General features: G+C 33.8%; 2 protein-coding genes across 3 annotated transcripts; one reads left to right on the plus strand and one right to left on the minus strand.

The window, feature by feature from the left end:
• Positions 1-788: 788 nt before the first annotated feature.
• LOC107957581 (WEB family protein At1g75720) lies at positions 789-2,318 on the plus strand. Its single transcript, XM_016893119.2, has 2 exons — positions 789-1,204; positions 1,674-2,318. Exons 1-2 carry the CDS (start codon positions 1,058-1,060, stop codon positions 2,142-2,144), a joined length of 618 nt encoding a protein of 205 aa, XP_016748608.1. The 5' UTR covers positions 789-1,057; the 3' UTR covers positions 2,145-2,318.
• Positions 2,319-4,271: 1,953 nt separating this feature from the next.
• LOC107957582 (5'-3' exoribonuclease 3) lies at positions 4,272-11,915 on the minus strand. 2 transcript variants are annotated; one of them, XM_016893121.2, is made up of 23 exons: positions 11,557-11,915; positions 11,354-11,456; positions 11,160-11,236; positions 10,790-10,981; positions 10,547-10,666; positions 10,341-10,403; positions 9,988-10,134; positions 9,736-9,900; positions 9,521-9,598; positions 9,338-9,424; positions 8,544-8,810; positions 8,247-8,342; positions 7,779-7,874; positions 7,623-7,693; positions 7,261-7,389; positions 7,106-7,182; positions 6,972-7,012; positions 6,788-6,862; positions 6,504-6,661; positions 6,297-6,401; positions 6,120-6,195; positions 5,484-5,593; positions 4,272-5,351 (listed from the first exon to the last, which is right to left on the minus strand). In XM_016893121.2, the coding sequence occupies exons 1-23, from the start codon at positions 11,758-11,760 to the stop codon at positions 4,586-4,588; spliced, it is 3,303 nt and encodes a 1,100-aa protein (XP_016748610.1). In that variant the 5' UTR covers positions 11,761-11,915; the 3' UTR covers positions 4,272-4,585. The 2 variants fall into 2 exon arrangements, with proteins under 2 accessions (XP_016748610.1, XP_016748609.1); XM_016893120.2 differs by having other exon boundaries at positions 6,297-6,413.
• Between the last annotated feature and the right edge of the window lie 12,514 nt (positions 11,916-24,429).

Consider the following 24,429-nt stretch of genomic DNA (forward strand, 5'->3'; position numbering starts at 1 on the left):
AATTAACGATTGGACTAACAGAGGCACCAACTTAGAAAAAAAAAGTTTAGGTACCACTTGTGACCAGAAAAATATTTAGGTATAAAAATGTGAAAGAAAAAAAAAGGACATAGTTTAGGTATCAATTTGTAGGTTAAGCCTCTTTTAAAATAGACTTAATAGTTTGACTAACAAATATACAAATTTAGAATTAGGTATCACTCATGACTAAAAAAACAATTTAGATACCAAGATGAGAAAAAATGTATAATTTAAGTACAAATTTGTAGGTTAAGCCTTTTTATAATCATGCAACACCTTTCAAATGTGACTATAAATGTGAAAACAACATTAGTCCAAATTTAACAAAATTAGAAAGATTAAGCCGAATGAATTTTAGCTCGGTTGATATAACATTGTTGTTAGTATAGGAGGACGTGAGTTTTGAGTGCATTAAAGAGTGTTTATCTTCTTATCTAAAGATTAAAAATGGGTTATAGGTAGTTCTAAATATTATATGAAGAAAAAAAGTTAAAATATCCTTCAATTCTAAAACTCACTTGTTAGAGGTGTAGCAAAAAATTATATTATAATAAACCGAAATTTATCAAAAAAAATGTTAATGGTATTAATAATTGAAGTTGCATTTTCAAATTCAAATAGTTATTTATTAAAGAAGGAAATTAAATTCGTAAGAGAATGTATTTTTGTAATGCAATAATTGATTTTTGTATTGCACAATTAGGCATTGGCTGCTAAGAAAGCAAAGTAGAGGAGGGCCCTGAAACTGAAATAGTATAGAGTGGGGGGTCGTTTGATCCGTTGGGAATAAGATAGTTAAAGAGTCCCTCTCTTCCGCCATAATGAAACAGGCGAAGCGAAGCCCATATGAACAGATATTCCAGTGAAGTGGACGCGAAGCAACGAACCTCCCCCTTCCCTTCCCTTCCCTTCCCTTCCCACCAATATTATTATAATTGCTTTTGCTCTCCTCTCTCTAATATATTTAACTAACAACACCCTTCACTGCTTCCCTAACTTTCCATCTTCCTTTGTCTGCCAAAACTAGTTCAGCAGCATGGACCGTGAAGGGGGAGTTGTGATGATGAATAGGGCAGAAATCGATACCAGGGCACCATTCAGGTCTGTCAAAGAAGCCGTTGCCTTGTTCGGTCATAAAGTTTTATCTGGCCAGCTTTATCCCATCAAGCTCAAGGAGGAGGAGGTAACCTCCTTCTCATTTGCCCATGCTTTAGTTCACTACTTTGATTTATTAATGGTTCCCAAATCCCTGAATACTATTGTGTTTTGCCCTTCTTCTTATTAAAAATATGTATGTTAGTGTATTATGAAATATTTCTTGATCAAAGAGCTTTACTGTGGTGTTTAAACTCCAGGTAATTTCTTTATCTGATGCTTGCTTGTCGCTGAGTGTAAGTGTTATCGGTGTAATAGTAGAGAGAATATAAATATAATAATTATCAGGGTGCTTACTTTAGCTTTTTTTAAGGAATCATTCTCTTACTCTTGATGAAGATATCTCCATTAAAAGTTTAAAAATGGAGGATTATCTATCAAGCAAGCAAGCATATCTGTTACAGTACTTCCCTGAAAATATCCATATATAGTCTTCTAAATTCATCAACTGAATTAATAATCAGGAAATGTTAGTTTACCAAGTTCATTTATGACAGATGCATGGGCGTGAAGGCAGTGAAAATGGTTGTTCAAGGCTTGGAACTGTTACAGCTGAACTGGAAGAGACAAAATATAACCTTGAAAAGGCCAGAGAAGAGAGTTTGATGATGGCGAATTGCCTGTGTGCTCTTAAAGAAGAGCTCGAAAGAACAAAGACCGAACTGCAGCAAATGAAGGAACGACAAACCGAGAAACTGATGATGGAGTTCGAGATGGAAGATGTCAAGATTGTTCCAGGCTCCGCAAGATATGAATTCAATGAAACACGCACGTTTAACGAAGAAGGTACCACCGAGTTTCAAAAGAAGAGATACGTGACATTTTCAAATCAACCTTGTTTGACTCAAGTTGTTGGTCCACAAGGTGTGGAGAAACTTGAGAGGCACCCTTCATTGCGCAAGAAGAAGAAGAAGCCATTGATCCCTCTGATTGGAGGGTTATTTTCCAAGAGAAAAGGGAGTCAATAAGTTCATAGTGCCAACATAAATAATACCTTATAAGATTTTACTTTAATTTTTGTAAGGTTTCATATTTCTCTTGTATGTACACGCCTAGCAAGTTTAATGTATAAGAAGGGCGTAGATGTTTTATGAGAGAGTTATATAATAAAAGATCACATAAATCACTACCTTAAAGAATAATCCAAAACTTAGCTTAATTGATTCATTATATTCAGGTGGCTTAAAGTTCGAATCTCACCATTGAAGCATCAGAAGCGTCGAGAAACCTGAAAGAAATCAAAACCAACAAAAACATATCTCATGTGAAGTGTACAAAAGAAGAACAAAGTAACATTCCAAGTTTCCCAGTGTCTCTTTCTATGGTGGATTCGTAACCCACGAAGGAAGAGACTAATCGAATATATATTCATTCCAAAAAGCTGCTATGCATTAATAAAATAAACTTCCAAACGAAAAAAACAAGGAAAATATAACGAAGAAGATCAGCAGCAGCAGCAGCCAAAATTAAAAATATGATGATTAAACAAAAACATCAGATTTTCGACCATCATAAATCCCTTCTTGCGATGACTTGTTGAAGAACTCAATGCAGTCAGCAATGGCCTCAGTGTAATGGGAGTGAGAAGAGTAATAAGAGCTGCATGAAGTCTTGGGTGGATCGAACCTGTCGCAGCAGTTATTTTGCTTGGCAGCCATAGTTGAGGTGCTAGAAGGTCCACCACAAGGAAGGGAAGAAAATAAGAGCCGCATAAGGAACTTGCGGAAACGATGAAAGAGTTTCATTGCAGATCAGAGAAAGAACTGGCTAGAAGGGTATGGTGTTTATTGTAGGGTTTCACTGCTTCATCGATCTTTCACTCTGAGGCAACATTGTGTGAATTTGTAGTCTCTCTCTCTCGGAGGTTTTGGCTTTGCCACTTTCCAGATACCCTCGGGCTATCATGTGTGTGATTCATTGTGAAGACATTAAAAAGTTCGAGGTTATGAAAAGGGTGTGTTTATCCATGTGCCCAAATCATTTGTATCTGTGCGCTTCACTTCACTTGTGTTCTCCTATGTAGTTTTGTTTATTCTACTTTTAACTGTGAATATATATGGGATATGTCTATTGCTTGTTTACTATGAATGATCTGAAGTAAGCAAATCCATGGATGAATGTACATGGAAAGTTTTAAAAGGCAAGGTGAATGATGAACAGTGACCCTCATTTGTCCCATAAAAGAACCCTTAAAAAGTGTCTTTAACCCAAGACTTGAACATTTGTGGGGCCCATATACTCATACACTTTCACTGTGTTGATATCAAAATCCGCCATTAAAATTTAAAAGCTAAAAAGAATGGCGAAATAAAGTGGAGGCGCTGGAGCCGGGCATGGGTAGTATGTTTATTCATGTTCTTTGGCGGCCTTATTAACAAAGCTATGATCATTCATTGATTAGGTAAGTTTGTCTAATGCAGAACAAGTACTATGTTTTTAGGCATTCCAAAGGCAAGGAATTTGTGGTCCTAACAAGCTAAAATTCATAGTTTTTATCCTCCGTACATGGACCAATACAAAAAGCAAGTCAAAGAAACGAACAGTAGGGAAAGCAAAACAAATTATCTGAAAAAGTTGGGGTGGGGGGGGGAGAAAAAAGAAAAATTGGAAAGAGTGAAAGATGATGAGAGTTGAGATGAAATCATTAAGAGTGGAGGGTTTAAATAATGATTCGGTTAAGACAGACATACATACATGATTGTGTCCTCGTACTTGAATCTTTAAACTAATTAACACAAAAAGGAACAATCATGAGCTTTTACCACATTTCCTGTTAAGTTTCATTAACAAGATAATAACATTACTTGCTTTCTTTTCTTAAATGATGTGGTTTGGATCTCTGCCCATTAAATCGGTTTAATTATTTAAAACATAAATCCAGTCATTTTGATCACTTTATACTAAACATGTTTGAACAAGTTCACCACAAAAATCAAGCCGCATAATTTACTTTAAAAATATAACAATTTTACCCTCTAACGAGATGAAAAGTGACCACATACATCATGTTTAACCATTTCCAACAATCAAAGCTATGTAGATTGCAACGTTCATGTTCAAACATTTCCTTATAACAGAAAAAAAAATGCTTGATATACAAGACATTATTGTTTTTTTAAGTCATTAATTGGTAAAATGTCACTTCAAAAGTTGATAGGAGATCAGAAAAAAAAATCAAAAGACTACCTTATGGCCACCTTCAAAATATGTAATCTAATAGAAGACAGAAAAGAGGGGGGGAGAAGCGACCATCTTATGCAATAAGACTAACGCAAACAAATCAAGAAAATAAACCCACGTTACATAATGCCTAACAACGAAGGACTTATCTTTTACCCACAAGGAAACCCCTAGCCACTCGAACAAGTAGTATACAACAATTCAAACATCAAATGAGTTAAGAGGAGCTTTAGTGGTTGGGGGGCCTCCGATGACCTCTCCTGTCTAGTGCAGAATATGGGTTTCCTCTCTGTTGTTGGCTACCCCCATGCTGTTGGTTGCTGCCAAAATACTGTTGACTACCCCTATGTGGCTGGCTTCCTCTTTCTTCATAATCTCCTCTCTGATGATGATGATACGATTGGTTACCTCTTTGTTGCTGCTGGTCACGGCCCCTATAAACACCCTGGTTCACGCCACCTTGTTGATATAAGCCATACCCTCCAGAAACATTTTGGTTGGCCTGCGGAGCCATTCTACCTCCCCACTGCTGATAACTACTGTTTTCAGGTGCCTGGTACCTACGGCTGCTGTCATAACCACCTGGATGAGAAGGATACAGATCAGCCTCTGCTGACATTTGTGCCATAGGAATGTGCCTTGCCCGACCATCCTGATAATGTCTTGGAGGGTAGTGCATGTTATTGGCAGCTTCTTCGTTATTTATTTGGTAGTGATGGTAGCCTTGGGAATTTGGATGACGTGATGGAGGATTCTGAGAATATGGGTAACCTGCACCAGGATAATCTTGTCTAGGAGGTACTATTCTAGGCTGCCCCTGGTTATGATACCCATAATTTGCATGGGAATTGACTGATGGGTTATAGGGAGCAATGGCATATGATGAAGCATGTATATTATTGCCAAACCCGTTACGATCCATCTTCAACTGTAAGCTATTAGTAATAAGTCTGTGTGATGCATCCTGGCCAGAAACAGATCCAGAAGAGTTATGCCTGAAATGAGAAGGTAAAAACATATGGTCAACACGGAAGTAAATGGTTTCTCGCACTGAATGACAAGCACTGTGGCAAGGAAAAAGGGAACTTCAGAAACAAAGATAAATATATTATCTTTTGAACACTGACCTATCCATTTGATGCCCTCCAGCAGGCTGCCTCCCATTTTCCCAAGGTCTCCTCCCAGAATCTTCATGCCATAACGCAGGTGCAGGTTTTAAATCGCTGAACTGCACCATCTGTGAAGCACAATATTGAAAACTATCAGCAGAAGTCATTTGACTAAATCTATAAAGAGAAGCATTTTTTTTTACTCCTGTTGTTAAAGGCAAGCCCACTCAATACATTAATTATCCCAACTTCTTTTTCCTCCTTTCTGGTGTGTTTTAGTGGATAGAACAAGCTTAGTATAGTTTCATACTAAAAATTTGCTTCTGGCATGACATTTTGAGGATATTGTACGTAAGCAAGTGGAAACTATTTTTTCATAAAAGGCCCCAACAATGCCATCTAGACGTCCTTGAGTTTGGCAAGCAAGAAACTTCACGAGGAATATAAGTTGGCAGGATTAAACTAAAGTCTACTGCTTTAATTGGTCACTTCTCATATTTACAAATTCAGAAAATTAGCTATGGGTACAATATTTGGTCAGCTACCATATCCAGATAACTTCAATGAGTCAAGCACAAGCTAAGTTGAGATGACACAGAACAGGCAAAAGTAGATCAAATTAAAGGTGATACAACATTACTAAGCAGAACATACCTTAGGAGGGAATGCAACTCCTGGTGGAGGATGGGTTATATGCTTATGAGCTCTTGGAAGTCTATATATACAACATCTGTAAAGCAGGCATGCAAGATAGTTAAGGTATCTTCATTTAAAGACCTGCCCCATGCATATGATCAACAAATACGTAAAGCATCAATAATTAAAGCCTACATGACTTCATTGGCCAAAATATCTTCCATGTCCTTGATTGGAGACCTGAATACAGGAGGCTGTGTATCTCCAGCACAAGGGGATATGTAACCATTCATCCCATCACTGCATTCATACCTAAATAAATCAGAAAAAAGTGGGACGTGTCTTAAATTCAACTAGCATGGAAAATAGTCAAGGCAGACTGAATTCTAAATTATATCCCACCTCAAATCAGGTTTGACTTCCTCCTTGACTTCAATCCGTTGCCTTTCTGGCAATTGTTTACAACGACTGTCAAGAGAAAAGATTTGTTCAGAGAGGCGGTGTGATGCAGCCACAAAAAGCATGTCACACATTGTACTGTTTCTCTGTGCTTCTTCCTCCTGCATAAGATTGTAGCATTTAAGAGGCAGCTAAAACAAAATTCAGTGAGAGAATATAGATTCTAAACCAAAGGAAGAAAGAGTGCAAGGGACACATGAAATGATGACTTCAACAAAGAGCCATACCGTCAAAGTGTGTTCTATTTTTGCAACCTCAGCAAGAAGTCGCTCTTCATCAATGAAAGGCAATTTTGCAATACCCTTCATAAAGAACAACAAATAGATCAACTTTCCACTTCTGGAAAAGAGAATTTCTATAAACCAATTGGCATATGAAACTAAACCAAATGAAAGTAAACGGTAAACCTACCTGCCAAGAATACCGCTTGCCATTCATGTCAACTTCAAAATCTGATAGAGAGAGCAAGTTCAAGTTTATGGATCTTATGGAAGAAGTTAAGAACAAAAACATATGATGCATGTTTGTTTAGCAAAGTTGCATACCGGTAGGATAAAAATCAATAATGGGTGAATTTGGATCAGTCATCAACTTCCTATATTGTTCGGGAAGGGCATGGGAACTGCAAATTAAATATATTATAGTACCATACTGGATCAAAAATTTAGATGGAGAACAAAGCAGAAACAAGTAACAGTACCTTGCAGCAGGAAAAACCCCCAATAACTGATTGAATGGTTTGAAGGGGGAGCCCAACTCAAACTGAATATCAAGCTGGCCAAGATCCTTCAGATCAGATGCAAAAGGTGCATAATGGTAAGGATAAAACCTGAAACAAAAAAGTTCAATGACAGAACAGTGAAATAATGTCTATTACAGCAGAATGACGATATTCTGATTAACAGACCAGTCTCACCAAAACAAAGCAAAATCAGGCCTAAAAAATCAACTCGGGTAAAAACCAAAAAGGAATAAGATGACCGATTCTATGCACTAATAATAACATCCACAATCTCCAAGAACAACCAGTAATAGGAAAGTAAGAATGTAAAAAAAACTCACCACCTCCAAGAACAAACACCTTCATAGTAATAATGCATGACCCAACATAGACCTTCAGTGAACTTCAAAACCTACACAAATGAAGCTCCACTGATTATTAAAGAAATAATTCAAAAATACAATAGACAACACCCTCAAAGAGATCCACAAACTTACAACATCTTTTCGTATTTCTTCCATTTCTTCTGGAGTTTTTGCTGAAAACTTTTCTTGATAATACCTTTCTTTCCACCCTGGCTCTCCCAGTTTAATCTGACAAGAGCAAGCAGCTAAATATTAAAGTCATGGAATAAAATGGCAAAAACATTGTGAGCTAATAAGGGAAAGAAACAGCAGCTTTTTTTGTATTAAGGTGGCATGCTGTGTCTAAGCATGCCGGTCTCAACTGCCAAAAAGTTGCAAGTATTAGGTAAAGCCCATTGAATGTTGCATATGATGACAAATCAATATGAATTATTATTTTTAACTTGTTTGAGATAAGAGTGGGACAATCTTTGTTTTGAAAACTGAATCCCAAAAAAAATGAAAGCAGAGTTCCCAATCCTACTGCCTATGCCCAAAATATTCGTAGAAACTGCATTATTAAAAAAAAAAATCATAAATTACTTAAGAACATATTCAAACCTTATCTTCCTCGTGATTACTGGAGTTAAAAACATCAGATTTGTCACGGATCAACTCCTTAAGTTTTGCTTTCAATTCTTCTTTGTTCTCATGCACCTGATGCCAATGGGAAGAAAGAAACAGTATAGTAAGTGTCATCAGGTAAAAATATATAGCAGGATAATTAATACTCTCTTAACTCCTCGCCTGCAAGGCTCATACCAAATCATAGGTTAGCCCATGGAATATGAGTCCTAAAGAATGGCTGAAGGAGTCAGAACTATATTAAATTGCCTCTCCTGAAGCAGGAAAACATACATCTGTTTCAATACTATCTTCTGCTTCGACGATAGCAGCACCAATATTGGCCCCCGAGGATAAACGTCGCACTTTATGTGGGCGACTAGAGGATCCATTACCATTAGACTCCACTGTTTGCTGAAATGGCACAGGAGTAGGGCCTGACGCAAGACGGGAACCATGAAATCTAGCAACTGGAACCAGAGAATCAGGTTGAACTTGAGGCTGCGCATCATCTCCTCTTCTAGCTTGTGCTTTTTCTCGTTTGATTCTTTCTGCTTGACGCTGTATGAAACCAGCATAGAACAAATTAGTACTGAATTCTTTACCAGCTTAAAGGATGAGTAGAATTCATGTGTAATACATTCATTCCAGGGATCCTCAAGTCAGATGGTTAATTTGAGTTGCATATATACCCATATAGATCAATGGTCTAAAATTATAAAACAACTAAAAGAGAAAACAGCATAAGGTCTACATCCTTAACTCAGGAAGTTATTCAATTACATAAAAGGTAATCTTGCCACCAAAGAGTACTAGACAAGTCTCCTTTCATGGTTCAAATCATGATAGTGTAAATCTCTTGCACAAGCACTGAAAGAGGATTGAACACATAATGAATACCACATGCAGAATGAAATAGAAAGAGACTACTGACTCACAAGGTAAGACCCAACCTTTTTTACATGAAAAATGAAACAAGACCATTTGCAAGTTTTCCAGAATAATTTGGATCACAGATAAAAGCTAAATACAAACTAATTTTTTGTTTAAGTTAAAGAGAATCACATTGAACCTAAACTCAAACAAACCTGATGCAACCGTGCTCTTTTGTTGAATATTTTATCTTCATAGGACCCCACAGCTTGGATAAAATGCTCTACCCTGCTCAAATTAGGCTGAAATAAAAATCATACAGTCAAAAGCTTTACTTTACCAGATGAAATTTGATGACTGGAATAATAAGTGGCCGTCACAAATAAGATCACAGGCACCTTGCTTCCATCAGTCAAATAACCACCAAATGATCTAAATTCCTTCTTGTATACTGCCATTAACAAGTTGATTGCACCCTGAAATTAACAAATTGAAAAGGGGAAGGCTTTCAATTAAAACCTTGGCTTCATATAATAACCCTAAAGTTACATTCAAAATCACAATATAAAAATACAACCCAACAGTAGAATAATTACTTCAACAACATACAAACCTCACGAATCTCGAGTGTAGGCATATGAGGTAAGAAATCATTGCCAACAAAGAAGCATATGAATATAAAATCATCCACAACGCGTTCCAAGTCAATTTCAAAAGGAGGATTGGGGATTCTCATCTCATATTCCAGATACTCCCTAAGGGTCCATATGTTCAGGAACTGCAAAGATGAAGCAAATAACAAGTTCTAATTTTTCCAAAGAATTCATTATAATAATTCCAACTGTAAATTCAATTGCAAAGTAACCTGATATGGCTTTCTGGCCACAGCTTTTCCATCAGCTTTCTCATCAAATTCTCCTTCCTTCCTCTTTGCCTTTCCTTCACAATTTGCCGCTATATGGCCCATCTGACCACATATGAAGCATTTATCTTGCCCAGGGGTGAAGACAATCTGAAAATATTTCATAAACCCTGTTACTTTTGGGCCAAGAGGGAACATGATAATAGAATGATAAAACATCCTTCGAAGAAAATTCATTTAAATGTTAACATCTACTTATACCTACAAACAAGTAAAATAGCCAACCTCAGGTAGAAGTTACAAAATGAAAGAAAACTAGATTATAGATATTATTTTGCAAAGTAAAATATACGAACCTCTCGAAGGATTGAAAAGTGAACTTCATGAGTGGCCAAGGCCAACATAATTAAATCAGCATCCTGTTGTATTTCAACAATAAGCAGAGTGCATGATCTTAGTCCACTAAAGTAGGCCAAAGAAAATAAACAGAACACATGCTTAAATTTTTATTTTTATTTTTAATTTGAAACTTAGAAATGAAAATATTGAAGGAGAAATATACCAAACCATATAGGCAATGGCGTGTGTTTGGATCAAAACCAGGAAGGTTCCTTTGGAGCCGTATATATGACATAATTTTATGTTCTCCTTCACCAGGAACGTTTGCATCAGATAGAATAACCTTCAAAAAGAAGAAAGTAAGAGAAATGCTACAACTCTAAGAGAAATGCTAAAACTCTCCACCATGTCAAGAGAAAGCAAAGAATAACACATAAAAGACAAGGAACCATAACACTGATACTACCTTGATGTTTTTCCATCCGGGATCGTAATTTAATCTGAGGTGGATATAATACTGCAAAGCAATTGATAGAACAGCCATAAATGGAGTGCCAGGTGTAATAACATTCGAATCAACAAGCTGTGATTCCTCTTTAGGAGGAAGCCTTCTGCCCTCCCTCTCAAACTCCTCTCGAAGTCGTGCTTCTTCAGCTGCCTGCAAAAGCAAGATTAACAAGAACAGAATTACCAACCAAATTGTCTTCTTTTCTTGCAACAATTCCTATCATTAAAGTGTGGAGAAAATGAAATATCAGTACCAACAATATCTTGATGACCTAACATTTCATCCACTATTCAAATTGGTACCGGAATCAACACAAATATATACATACCGCCTCTGCAGCATCTTTTGCTGCTCTAAAACGCCTAGATCGCTGTTGGTTCATTTTAGCCCGAGGGGCAACGCCATCTACCGCAGTTTCCAGAAAGAAATGACAGTATTATCAGATAAACATAAGTACACGATATCTGCATGTCAAGCATATAAATACACTTTATCTTTCAACCTAAGACAAGCACTACTTACCAATAGCCATATACAAAAGCTTTCGAGGACGGACCATAACAAACAATCTATCAATGTAATCAAATATGCATTGAAAAACTTCATCAAAAGTTGTTGGTGAAGGCTGCATGAGACATCGAACAAGCCAAATTACATTGGTTCTAAAAATTCCGAGGAAGGAAGAAAGAAGAAACTATGGAAAATGCATGTGTCAAGAGGGTTACCCTGTCTTCGGGGTGGAAACAAGGATGAATAATCCCGTTCATGTCGAGATAAAGATTATCGTACTCAAGTTTATTTGGATTGGGTTTACTAGTATCCACCGGAATGGAGACACCTTCGATCACCACCGGTTCTTCCTCGATAACGTCCACCACAATCAGCGGATACTTCTCCGCTAACCACCTGTAGAACGCTGGCACTCCCATTTCCAATCGTTTGCAATTCCAACCTCTCGCGGATCTCTAATAAAATCGAACACCAATGAGGAAACCCTAACCCCTAAATTCGAGAAAAATGGGGAAGAAGAAAACAATTTGGATAGCTTCGATTTTTCTTTATAGCTTCTGCTAATGTATGTTTCGCAAACCGTCGGGTTTAGGGCACAAAAATAATATGAATGGACAGTTATACCCTTATTGATTTGGCAATCTGCTAGTCAGAATAGTTACAGGCCTTTGTGCACTCACGCATGGGTAAGGTAAGTTTGGAATTTTGCTAATGGTATCATTTATATCCATTTAAATTGGTGTAAAGAATTAACTCGACCAGACTAGAAAAAAATAGTAATGAATGAATATTTTTGTCTTTTTTTAGTATTGAGAGAGATCAATTCTTTTCAGAGAAATTTTTAAAATGTTAATAGATGAATTCTTTTAACAATCAAATGTAAAGTTAATATGTCATGAGTGGCTATTAAATAAGCTTAATTCATAAAGTCGGGAGGGCCCTAGTTGGTGGTGACCCATGCAAGTAAGTAGTACCATGACTGCAAACAAATGACCTATATGTCTCAGGTTGGTGGTTCAAGTCCTCCATGTTTAGGTAATTTTATAATTATTCTATACAAAATAATAAATAATTTTTTCAAGTCTTGTAGGTGCACTAACCAATATGCTTCTGGCTTTGTGAACCAAGCCTATTGGGTAACGGCTCAAGAAACATTAATTCTCAACAGAGTACAATAGACAAAACTCTTATCAGAAGACAATTACTTTAGTTGTTGAGGACTTGAATAACTGCTTAACGGACAATATTTCAAAGCCTGGGGATATAAAAAATGGATAATTGGGTCAAGATGTCCCTTTTCTTCATTTATCTATTTTTGTATGTATTGTAACATTTCTATTGGACGAGAAAAAGGGGCATCCATCAAAGTCTTTTTTTCTAGCAAAATTTATTGAGATTTTGGCCGGTTAGTTAAAGGTAAAAGTATCATGGAGACCAATGTATTATGAATTAAATTGTATTTTGTCCTTTTTACTCGAAAAATGAGTAAAATAATCTCATTTTTATTGTTAAAAACTAGTTATTTCTGTTAAAAATTCCATTCATTTTTATTATTAAAAATTGGCGTGACCGACAAAATAGTTAGACAGTTATATATAGCATGCTATGTCTACCTCTTTAAAGTACATAAACCTATTTTTTAATTTGCTCATTAATCTAATATGTATGAATTAATTTACCCATTTTAAAAAAATCAGCAAAATGTAATGCAAGTATTTTTGGACCTCTTTCTGTTTTAGCTACCCTAGGTAGATTTTATGATTCTTATACATCTTATGATATTTTATTAAAATGATGATGATGAATGCATATTGGTAATTGGGGTTTTTTATTTGGAATGGATATTTGAGTTTAGTAGAGATGTAAATTTGTTTAAGCCTCATGTTATTTATTTAAAAGTTTGTAGGAATTTCCCGATTTGGGTTTTTTTCTTCAGATTATTTTTTTTTCTAATTTTATATTTAATTCTTTTTTTTGACACATCATCTTCAATTTGACATGTCACATTTAACTAACGGTCAATTAATATTTCCTGTTAAAATTAACCTGATTTACAAAAAATTGTTACATTGAGAGCATCAATAAAAAAAAGGTAAAGAGCACAAAATTAAAAATTCTTAAACGTTGAAGGTATTTTTTACAATTATGCCTTTATATAATAAGAAATTATAAATATACTATACTATAATGTAAATATTTAAAATATATATTGGATTGTTTATGTTTAAATTTTTAATAAATAAAAATATAAAATGATAGTAAAAGATATACATAATTAATAAATATTAAATAATTATTTTTTTTAAATAAAAGAAACAATAAAGGTGAGCATAAATGAGCTTATCTTGACTATTTATAAATATAGGTTAGTTGAAAACTTTTATAGTTTATGTTTCTGGCAACGTTAGGTTTGGGCAACTATATATGATATTAATATCATATATAAATTTAAAGACTTGAACTATAAACACCTCTAAAGAAAGTTTTTTTTAAATAAATTTTTATTTTTATATTTTTATATAAATTGTATACACATTTTTAATAATTTTATTTTATTTTATAAAAATTTCAACACCTTTTTTATTTTTTATTTTTTTTAAAGTTCATGTATTTTTTTATTTTTTTATAAATTTTAGTTTTTTAAAATTAGGACTAAATTAATAAAAACTTATAAATATTAAAGACTAAATTTATTATTATGTCAATAAAAATGCCACTACAACTTTTAGTTAACTATTTACTAAAATATCAAATGTTGAAAACATTAATGATAGAAATGATTTTTTTTTCATCGTTGAATAACTAAAATAGAAGTACTAATAATTTTCGGACCATCAAATTACTTTTTTTTTACAAAAATATAACAACCTTAAATTTATTTTTAAAACAATAAATATAGAAATTTACTTTATATTGATAATCAAACTAATAAATCAAAGCTGTGATTTTTTTTTACGTTGGTTAGATTTATATTTTATTGATTTCTCAATTTTAGTTACAAATTCTATTTTAGCAATTTAAATTGAAAACTTACTTTTTAATTTCAATTTTTTTTACTGAAGAGATAAAATTTTCCAAAGTCTCATCGTTGTCTGCCATATTTATTTTTATTAATTTTTAATATTACATGTGTGGCAAGTAAATTATACAATTAATTTTTAATTAAAATATTTTTAATTAGATTTAATGATAAATTACGTTTGTATGTTTTGTTAAAATGATCCTAATTGTATTTTTGAGGTTTTTTTTTGCCATCAACCTTTTTTTTTCCCGATATGCTTTTTCTAACAGATTTAATGAATAAATTCAATGTTTCAACTTTTCTTTTCTTTCAAAAGATTTTAATCTTTCATATGTTTGTTTACTGGGCTAACTTTTTTTAGATAATTACTTTTATTTTCTTTAAATTAAGAGTTGTTTTTTTAATTTAATGTATTATTTATTTATTTTATTAATTTTCACATGTAATTATTTTATTGGGTTATCTAAGTAATAAATTACATCTCATTAAAAATATTCCACGTGTGAAATTCCAAATCATCCCCGTTAATTTTTTTAACGGTATTTTCATTAAATCTGTTAAAAAAAGAAAATTGAAAAAAATAACAAAGGTTGATGGTCAAAAAAAGCTCAAAAATACAATTAATGTCATTTTGACAAAAAAATTACAAACGTTGTTGGTCAAATTTATCATTAAACCTTTTAATTATTACTATGATCTATCATTAATTATGATTATATCTCTTAGCTTTTAAAAAATATATAAATTTGGAGCTATAAGAAAGTAAACTATAATGTTAATTTGATAAAAAAAATAGATAAAACAACATGCAACTGCTGTAACAATAGTTCATAATAAATAAGAAAAATGTTTAAACTAAATTAATAAATACATTTAATATAATGATTTAAAAATAATGGTTGAAATTTGAATTTTTTTTCAAAACAAATCCACGAAACATTTTTCACATACAACAAACAAATAATAGTAAAAGAAAAGAAATATGGTTTTAAGAGTATTTACTCCACACGGTATAAACTTATAATTGTTTTTAAATATTATATTGCCTCATTAATCTTTGATCTCTCTCTAGTGCCATTGTTATTCAAATATGATACGATATTACCTCTTCAAAGAACCTTGGCTTTAGTTCTCCGTTCTTTTTATATATATATAATTCTAATTTATTAAAACTAAAATTTTCCATTTTTTTATAGGTAATTTTTCTTAGACGCTGCTCGATGTGGAAATTCAAGAGAATGTTGATGGGGATAAATGGAGGATGATAGGGTTTTATGGTTCTTCTGTTATGCGATTTCATTAAGGGACGTGGGATCTTCTACGAGTTTCGGGTCAGCATCAGGACTTGTCTTGGATAGTGTGCGGGGATTTCAATGAGTCTCTCTATTCTTTTGAGAAAAAGGGAGGGGCTTTTTGGGATGAGGGTCGTATGGAAGATTCCTGAATTGTGTTAGCAAATTGTCAGTTAAAGGATTTGGGGTACAAAGGGCCTTGGTTTACATGGGAACGTCAGAATTTTGTGGAAAATAATATTAAAGAACAATTAGATGAGAGGGTTGCCAATACAGCTTGATAGGAGCAATTCTTTACTTTTCATTTAGGCACCACCTACCTCATTCGTTCTCTGATCATTGCCCATTGTTGAGAGATACGGTATAGAGGATGGAAAGGCAAAGGGTGGAGAGGTTCCGCTTTAAGACCTGTTGGACATTAAAGAAGTCATGTAAAGCTAATATTAGTCACTTATAGAAGAATAGTGTAGGGAGTGTTCCCCAAAGGTTAACGTCGCTGTGTAAGGGTTTAAATCAGTGGATAGCTCACTTGAAATCAGGGAAGGGGGCGAATTAATAGGCTACAAAATAGTTTGGTGGATTTCAATCAAGATGATAGAGATGAGGAAAATCTCCCTATCTTTCAGGCACTAAGTTGGAAATGAACCTGGAAATTGACAAAAAAGAACTATACTGGGAGTAGAAAGTGCAGGTGAATTGGTTGAAGTTGGAAGACAAGAATACGAAGTTTTTTCATCGATTTGTGTGGCAAAATAAGAGAACGAATAGAATTAAGGGTCTAATAGGGGGTGATGGGCAAACTGTTTCAGATAGAAATAACTTGTTTGCCATTGCAAATGACTATTTCATGCAACTATTTTCTTCATAAGGAGGGGAATTTTGATCACATTTTAGAGAGGTGGAAGCATGCATTACTGATGAGATAAAGGTTTGTTTAGATGCTAGCTATAAGAGGGAGGAAGTTTTCACCACTTTGAGAACTATGGCACCAACAAAAGCGTTGAGATTGAATGGCTTACCAGCTTTGTTCTATCAGAATTATTGGTACATAATGGGACAGGATGTTGGGGACTATTGCTTTGAGACTCTAAATGAAGGTAAATCATTTGCTGGAACTGATAAAACAAATATAGTCCTTATCCCCAAAACTACTAACCTACGTGTATGCAACAGTTCAGTCCCATTAGTTTATGCTCTATTATGTATAAGATCATTTCAAAAATAATGGTGAATAGGTTCCAAAAAGTGTTGAATGTGTGTGTGGATGAAGCGTAGAGCACTTTTATTCTGGGAAAGCTAATCACAGATAATATTCTCATTGCATATGAAATTTTCAATGTGTATAAAAGAAAGATGTTAGGCAAAAGAGGCCATTTCATTCTTAAATTGGATATGAGTAAGGCTTATAATAAGGTGGAGTGGAATTTTTTAGAGAAGATGATGTTGAAAATGGGTTTCTCGAAAAGATGAGTAGATTTTATTGTGCATTGTATTAGTATGATACCTTATTATGTGGTTCTGAATGGTGAGTTGGGAAAGAACTTTTCTCTTAAGAGGGGTCTTCGTCAAAGGGATCCCCTTAGTCTTTACTTATTTCTGATTTGTAGTGAGGGATTGTCTTCCCTTATGTGAATAGCAATATAGGAGAAGTTAGTTAGGGGAGCAAAAATTAGTTGGAGGGGCCCGAAAATCTCACACTTTTTATTTACGGATGGTTGTATTCTGTTTGGAAAGATGACAGAAAATAGAGCTATGTTTTTTAAGTAGATTTTGGCAGAATCTGAGAATATGTCGGGTCAATGTGTTAATTTGAGAAATCAGTTGTTTATTTCAACACAAATGTTTGAGGGTGTAGTAGGGAAAATATTGTTGAATCCATTATTCTATTAACCCAGAACAGTATTTGGGTTTACCCAACATGGTGGATCGAAATAAAATGTGGGTTTTTCAGGTTTTGAAGGATCGCTTAAGAAATTGTATTACAAGTTGGTGTGTTAGACATTTGTTGTATAGGGTAAAGAGATTTTTATTAAAAGTGTTTTGCAAGTTGATGGGCATCGAAACCACCAAAAATAATTTCTACAAAAATAACTTTAAATTATAGTAAAAAGTGGTAGTAGGGTCGAGTTCACAGGGATTGGATGTCGTAATCAACTTCCGTGTTCACTTATGAACAGAATATTCGTCACGTCAAACGTCGTGTTACGAGTCCTGCCCACGACTCCAAACGTACCTACAACGAAAATAAACAAGTAAATCAAAGGGGTTTGAGAATGTTTAAGAAAGTAAATAATCTAATCAGCTTAAATAAAAAATTGATTAATATTGAAAATAAATGTAAATTGGAAATAAATTTAGGATTTTGCAAACAAAAATAATAAGCCTTAGCCTTAGACTCGGTAAATTCCGTGTTAAGAATCGATCCTTGAAAAATTAATCTTCTCTTCTAAATGATAAGCTAGTTATAACAGTTAAGAACGTTCTAACCACTAATTCTTCCTCTCGTAGCTTGTCCAGGTACGACCTGCAAACCCACCCTTACCGATTATCTAACCAAGATACATGTGTTCCCGATTCAAGATTCCGGAAGCTTTCCACTCTGAAGAACCCAACTCGAATTAGCAGCCTCAACCCACGTGGGTCATTTAAACCCGATCACTTCTTCCTTGATTTGTTCTCAAAGATCCGAACATAGCATGGCAGACTCGTTTCTCCAACTGTCAGCAAACATGACTCCAACCCAACGTGCACTTTTTAACTTGAAATCGAGTTAACCTTAAGGGATGAGTTGTCAATTTCAATACTTAGGAAAAATATGAATACCGATTGGAAGGATTTTTAGCACCAATACTTATCTCACGATTCCCGACCGGAAAGAACACCGGCCTAAAGCTAAGATGAAATTTAGTGTAGCATGGATTTAATCATACTTGTAAGTTGTGGAAGGTGATTGGTTTTGTATGAAAATTGGTGGAAGTTGGGAAGAAAAAGTACTTAGAGTGCAAGTAGGCCAATTTTAAAAGAACAAAGAAATGTAAATGGAACAACAGAATTCCCACACCCAATTTGAAAGGAAAAAGAATTTAATTCTATTCAATTCTAAATTGAAGTAGGAATATAAAATTAAGGGATGCCTTTCCAAAGGACATTAAGGCCCTATTTATATACATAGAGTTTGCTAATTTTGGCCTTAACTAACTTAACATAAAATCAAAATCAAAATAAATAAATAAATAAATAAAAATAAAATAAGATTTTTTTTCCTATTTTTGGCTTTTACAAAGTAAAAAATTCTGACGAGTCCTTGGCTTTTCTCCACATTTTTTATTCGGCCTTATTTTTATTGTTTGTGTTTCAATTTAGTCTTATTCTGCACGTTTTTGTCTTTTAGCATCCCAATTGCATCCCTGACAAAATTAAAACATAAAAGTACTAATTTAGTAGGGATCAATTTAGAAATAAACCGAATTAAACATGCAAATTAAAATGTTATCAAATCCCCCTACTTAGCTCATGCTTGTCCTCAAGCATATTGCTCATTCAAACACTAGAAATTATTCTTCAATTTATTACAAATCGAGTATCTTTTCCACATCCATAATCAACGCAAACAACATAGGCAAAAATAAACAAATGCTCAAAATATAAAATTGAAATATGCGAACTAAATAATTTCACAAAATTGAGTTTGAATCCAAAATTTGCAAGGCATTATTAATTAAAATCTTTTTAGACATGGTTAAACCTTTTTACGCGAACTAGGATGACAATGCAAGCACCCTATCCCGGTTACTTAGTTCAAACAGTCTGTTTTTTTTAAAGGCTCGGTTAGTGGAATGTTTGCAAGTTATCACTTGTCACTCGAACTTTTTTACGCGAGATAAAATGACAACCCAAGCACTTTATCCCAGTTACTCAATTCGGTCACGTTTTTGAAACTTTCAGTCATAACTTGAGCCTTTATTTATTTATTCATTTTATTTATGTATCCATTATCGGAATAGGGTACGAGGCATTTCCGGAGTTTACTGAACATTTTCAGATAATTCTGAGTCATTTACTATTCATATTTTGAAAATAATCATAACGTCTCTCTATTGGGCCCTCGAAGCCCCAAACATACATTAAAAACCAACCGAAATTAAATCGGGATCATAGAAAAAAAAGTTTCGCAAAATCTTAAATTTTATTTCCATCTAAGTACTTACCATTTCAATGCTCCTTATAATTAAACATGTTACCATTCAATCTGTAGAAGCCCAAATTTGCCGGGCCTAGTGTCAAAAATAAAACAAAATAAATAAAATGCCACAGTCCATTAAAGCAGGCCAATATGGCCTAAATCAGAAAATAAAATACCCAGGCCCAGAAATTAAGAAACCCTAGCCCACCTATCTTAACATTCAGCAAAAATAAACCCTAGCCTCCTTAACTCTTTTCAGCCGCCAGCAGCCCTATGCCCATGTGCGCCGCTCAACCTCGTCTGCCCCCCAGCATCGCATGCGCGCCCTCGCCCCCACGACGCCCATACCGTCTGACACTCCCACCACCAACACCACCTGCAAAAAGCAATAAACACGCAGTATAGAGAAGAAAACAAATCGCAAAAAAACAAAAACAATAGAGATGGAGCGTTGTAATCTCAGCTATAAAAAGCCATTCCAATTTCTTTGTATTGGCTTCTTTGGGGGGGGCTTTCGACAAAACATTAATAATAAAAAAGAAACAGAACACCGATTTTCAAAGGTCAAAATTTCATCTTTTTTCTTTCCTTTTTCTGTTTGATTTTTTTATTTTATTTTCGCATATTAAATAAATACAAAAAAGAGACGGGAAGGAACGTACCCGGATCACCGGTGGCTCCGTCGGCGGGTATCTTCTCGCCGTCGTCGGAATCGGGTCTTAAGGTGGGTCTAATGCTCCTTCGGTCCCTCGGGTTGGAAGCCCGACTCTCGGGTACGCCGCGAAACAAGGGCTGAAAAGCCTATGTTCTTTGTCGTCGGCCTTTGGTCCCGGCGGCGCAAGCAGTGGCCCTATGGCCGGATAGTGGGAGGGGGCTGAAGAGGATTCCATTTTTTTTCTTTTTGTAACAGGGGCTGCAGATGAGGGTTTCAAATTTTATTTTTCTTGTTTAAGTAATAAAGACATTAAAACGGCGCCGTTTGAGGGGGAGATCTGCGCATGCTTTGCCCTAATGGGTAATTTATGCATTTAGTCCCTTCATCTTGCGTGGAGGTGCAATATAACTCTTTATTTCTTTTAGATTTGGGCTGCAAATATGGCGTCTGTTTCAATCTGGTCCTTAGACCATGCGCAGACTCTCACTGCGTTTTGGGATGGGGAATATCTCCCTAAAGGTCCCCCATGTCCTCGGCGCCTTTTATTTCAGTCCCTTTACCACATATTTCATATATTTACAGTTTGGACCCTCGGATTTTGATTTGATTTTAATTTCATCCTTTAGTTCATTTAATTATTTTTTTTAGAAAAGGGGAGTTCCTCTATTATTTATTTTAAGTTATATATATATTTATTATTTACCTAATATCTTTCTTTTTATTTGTATTATTTAATTTAAGTCATTATATATACACATACATATTCTTTTTATAATTTATATACATGTACATATTCTTTATTTATTTTAAATATATATTTTTATATTTCGTATTTTCTACATGCATATATATATACTTATATATTTACATATTTTAATTCATATACTTATAAATGTATGTACACACTTACGTTATTTTATTTTTATAATATACATATTTATATCTTTTTTTGTCTTTATGTAATATATATACACACATGCGCATGTTCTTTATATATATGTAATTATGTTTTCATATTTTATAATTCTTATACATACACATATATATACGTATAGACATACATATTTTCATTATATATATATACCTACATAGTTTTTTTTGTATTTTAAATTTTTAAAATTCATACATACATTTTTAAAATGTTTATAATTTTATTCATTTCTTTATTATTATTATTGTTTTACTTTATGTTTATTTATTTATTTATGTGTCCATTATTATTTTTAAAAATGTTTTCGTTTTTTTATTTTGTTTATTTACTTGTTATTGTATATAATTGATTTTTTTATATATTTATTTTTGTTATTTTTGCTTGTATTATTTTTGCTCGCATTATCGTAATTGTTATTCCGTCACATCAATTTTTACCCAAATTCGTAAAAAAGGAAAATTTTGGAAATAAAGGCAATACTCGATACTTGGGATCTTCGAGAGAATTGGGCCCTAACGTGCTGGGTTCTAATTTTCTGTTGAATCTAAATGCTCGAGAATGCTCTTTAATAAAAAACATAAATAAAAACTCATTATCGGGATTTCAATATGTTGTGTCCTAACGCATTGGATATGACACGTGGTTTTCTCGATATGAGGATTTTTCGAAAGTAAAGGCAATATTCCGTATTTAGAAAATTCGAGAAAATCGTGCCCTAACTTACTGAGCTTCGATTTTTCTCGTTGATTCTAAGTAATCGAATATCCTTTTAAAATTAAAATAAATGAGGTTTAAATAAAGAAAATGAAAGGCAAGTTTACTCTCAAAAACATGAGGTGTCGTGTCCTAACTTACTGGATGTAACATCTTGTTACTTCGAGATAAAGAGGCATTTTCCATTTTGATTTATTCAAGTATTTTTAAAATAACACGATATAAGGAGGGATCATATTTTTAAAATTCTTTTCGAGTTTTTAATTTTCGACATTAAGACACTAACTAATTAACTAGGTACCAATTTTGGGCGTATCGAGGGTGCTAATCCTTCCTCGTGCGTAACCGACTCCCGAACTCATTTTTCTGAATTTCGTAGACCAAAATCGTTGTTTTAATAAAATTAAATCATTTATTAAAAACAACCACTTTTTGAGGTGACCCGATCACACCTCATCAAAAAAGGGATTGGTGGCGACTCCCGTTTTCATTCTATTTTCAAAATCCAAGTCGACCCCATTTTCCGTCAAAAAAAATGGTGTCAACACAATCAATAGCTTGGCACTTGTCTAAGCGTCAAACAACATCATTGTTAGTGTACTTGCACATATTTCATATAAATTCAATATTAATATACTTATTTTCTCGACATGTCACACTTGAGTTTAATAATTGTCTTTACTTACATAATTTCCTTGTATCAACATATCAAAGATAATCATATATGTACCTGTCATGAAACATATCATTCTCTTACCGTTTCTTCATAAGTATATATCAATCATTTCATTATATCAATATTTCATACTCCATCATTTCCATATATTTTATGTATATTTATTTCGGTAAAGTTTATATCAAACTTAACATAAATTATATTCCATGTACTTATTCTTATTTCGTTTATCTATCTTCGTAATTATTTCATACAACTATTTTGTACATATATTTCCATATGACCAGTTCTTGTAAACATTTCACACAACCATTTCATATAACCATTCGTCATCTGATACATATTACCTGAATATCAATTGTTCAATAGATGTCATAGCGTCTCCCATCCACGGTCTTATTTATCTTTGACATGATGCCATAGTGTCTTTCAACTACGGTCTTACTCATTTTCTGTCATGCTGCCATGGTATCTTTCAACCATTGTCTTATTCATTTCCCGTCATGTTGCCATGGTATCTTTCAACCATGGTCTTACACATTTCATATCATGTTGCCATGGTATCTTTCAACCATGGTCTTACACGTTTCATATCATGTTGTCATGGTATCTTTCAACCATGGTCTTACACATTTCATATCACGTTGCCATGGTATCTTTCAACCATGGTCTTACACATTTCATTTCAAAGAGCACACTCCCGCGAACCTCATCCTTACAGTGGGATTACCAGTCCAGGCTAAATCCCCTGCAACGACAATTACTCTTATGAGCTTGGATCTGAATTACCAGTCCAGGCTAAATTCAGACCCTAATTCGGATTACCCATCCGGGCTAAATCCATTTACACGTATTCTTCGGGAGGGCTATATCAGGATAGGATCACCCGTCCGGATTAGATCCTTTTTACCGTCAATTCCTTTTCAGAGATCCATCGAATTTTCCTTTCATTCAACTGAGATTTCTTCCCCTTTTATCAAATATGTTAATGTTTCATCAATTTTCATACAATGAACATTCAAATCATATTCATATCAAAAACATACATTTCAAGCATTTAAGAATATAATTCAAGTTATACAAACTTACCTAGCAAAGTTGCAGAAATATCAAGATTCAGGGACATTTTGGTAATTTACCATTTTCCCAATTTTCACCCGGTCATAAATTGACAATTTCACTCAAATTATTAATTTAGATAATAAAACAATTCATTCCCTTCAATTTGGTCATTTTTGACATTTTTACAAAATTTCCACCTGAAGTTTTACTTTTATTCAATTTAGTCCTTAAGCCTAAAACATGCAAATTAGCCATGCTAGCTGAATATTCATATATATTTTCTTCCTCCTCCTCTCCATTCCACATCCTTAATGCATTTAACACACTTGTAAGTAACATTATCTATAATTTTTATTATTTACTTTTATGAATATTCAAGCTGTCCATCTGTATCATAGTCACTAAATTATTTATATCTGGAGATCTAGAACTCCAAATTAAGATCCGTTAATTTTCTTTTGAAACCATACTCGTATATCTTCTTACCATAAAATTTTTAGAATTTTTGGTTTAGTAAATAAGTACAGTTTATTCTTTAAAGTTACCCCTGTTC

This window comes from Gossypium hirsutum, chromosome A05, assembly GCF_007990345.1.
Source record: "Gossypium hirsutum isolate 1008001.06 chromosome A05, Gossypium_hirsutum_v2.1, whole genome shotgun sequence".
In the NCBI taxonomy this organism is placed as follows: Eukaryota; Viridiplantae; Streptophyta; class Magnoliopsida; order Malvales; family Malvaceae; genus Gossypium; species Gossypium hirsutum.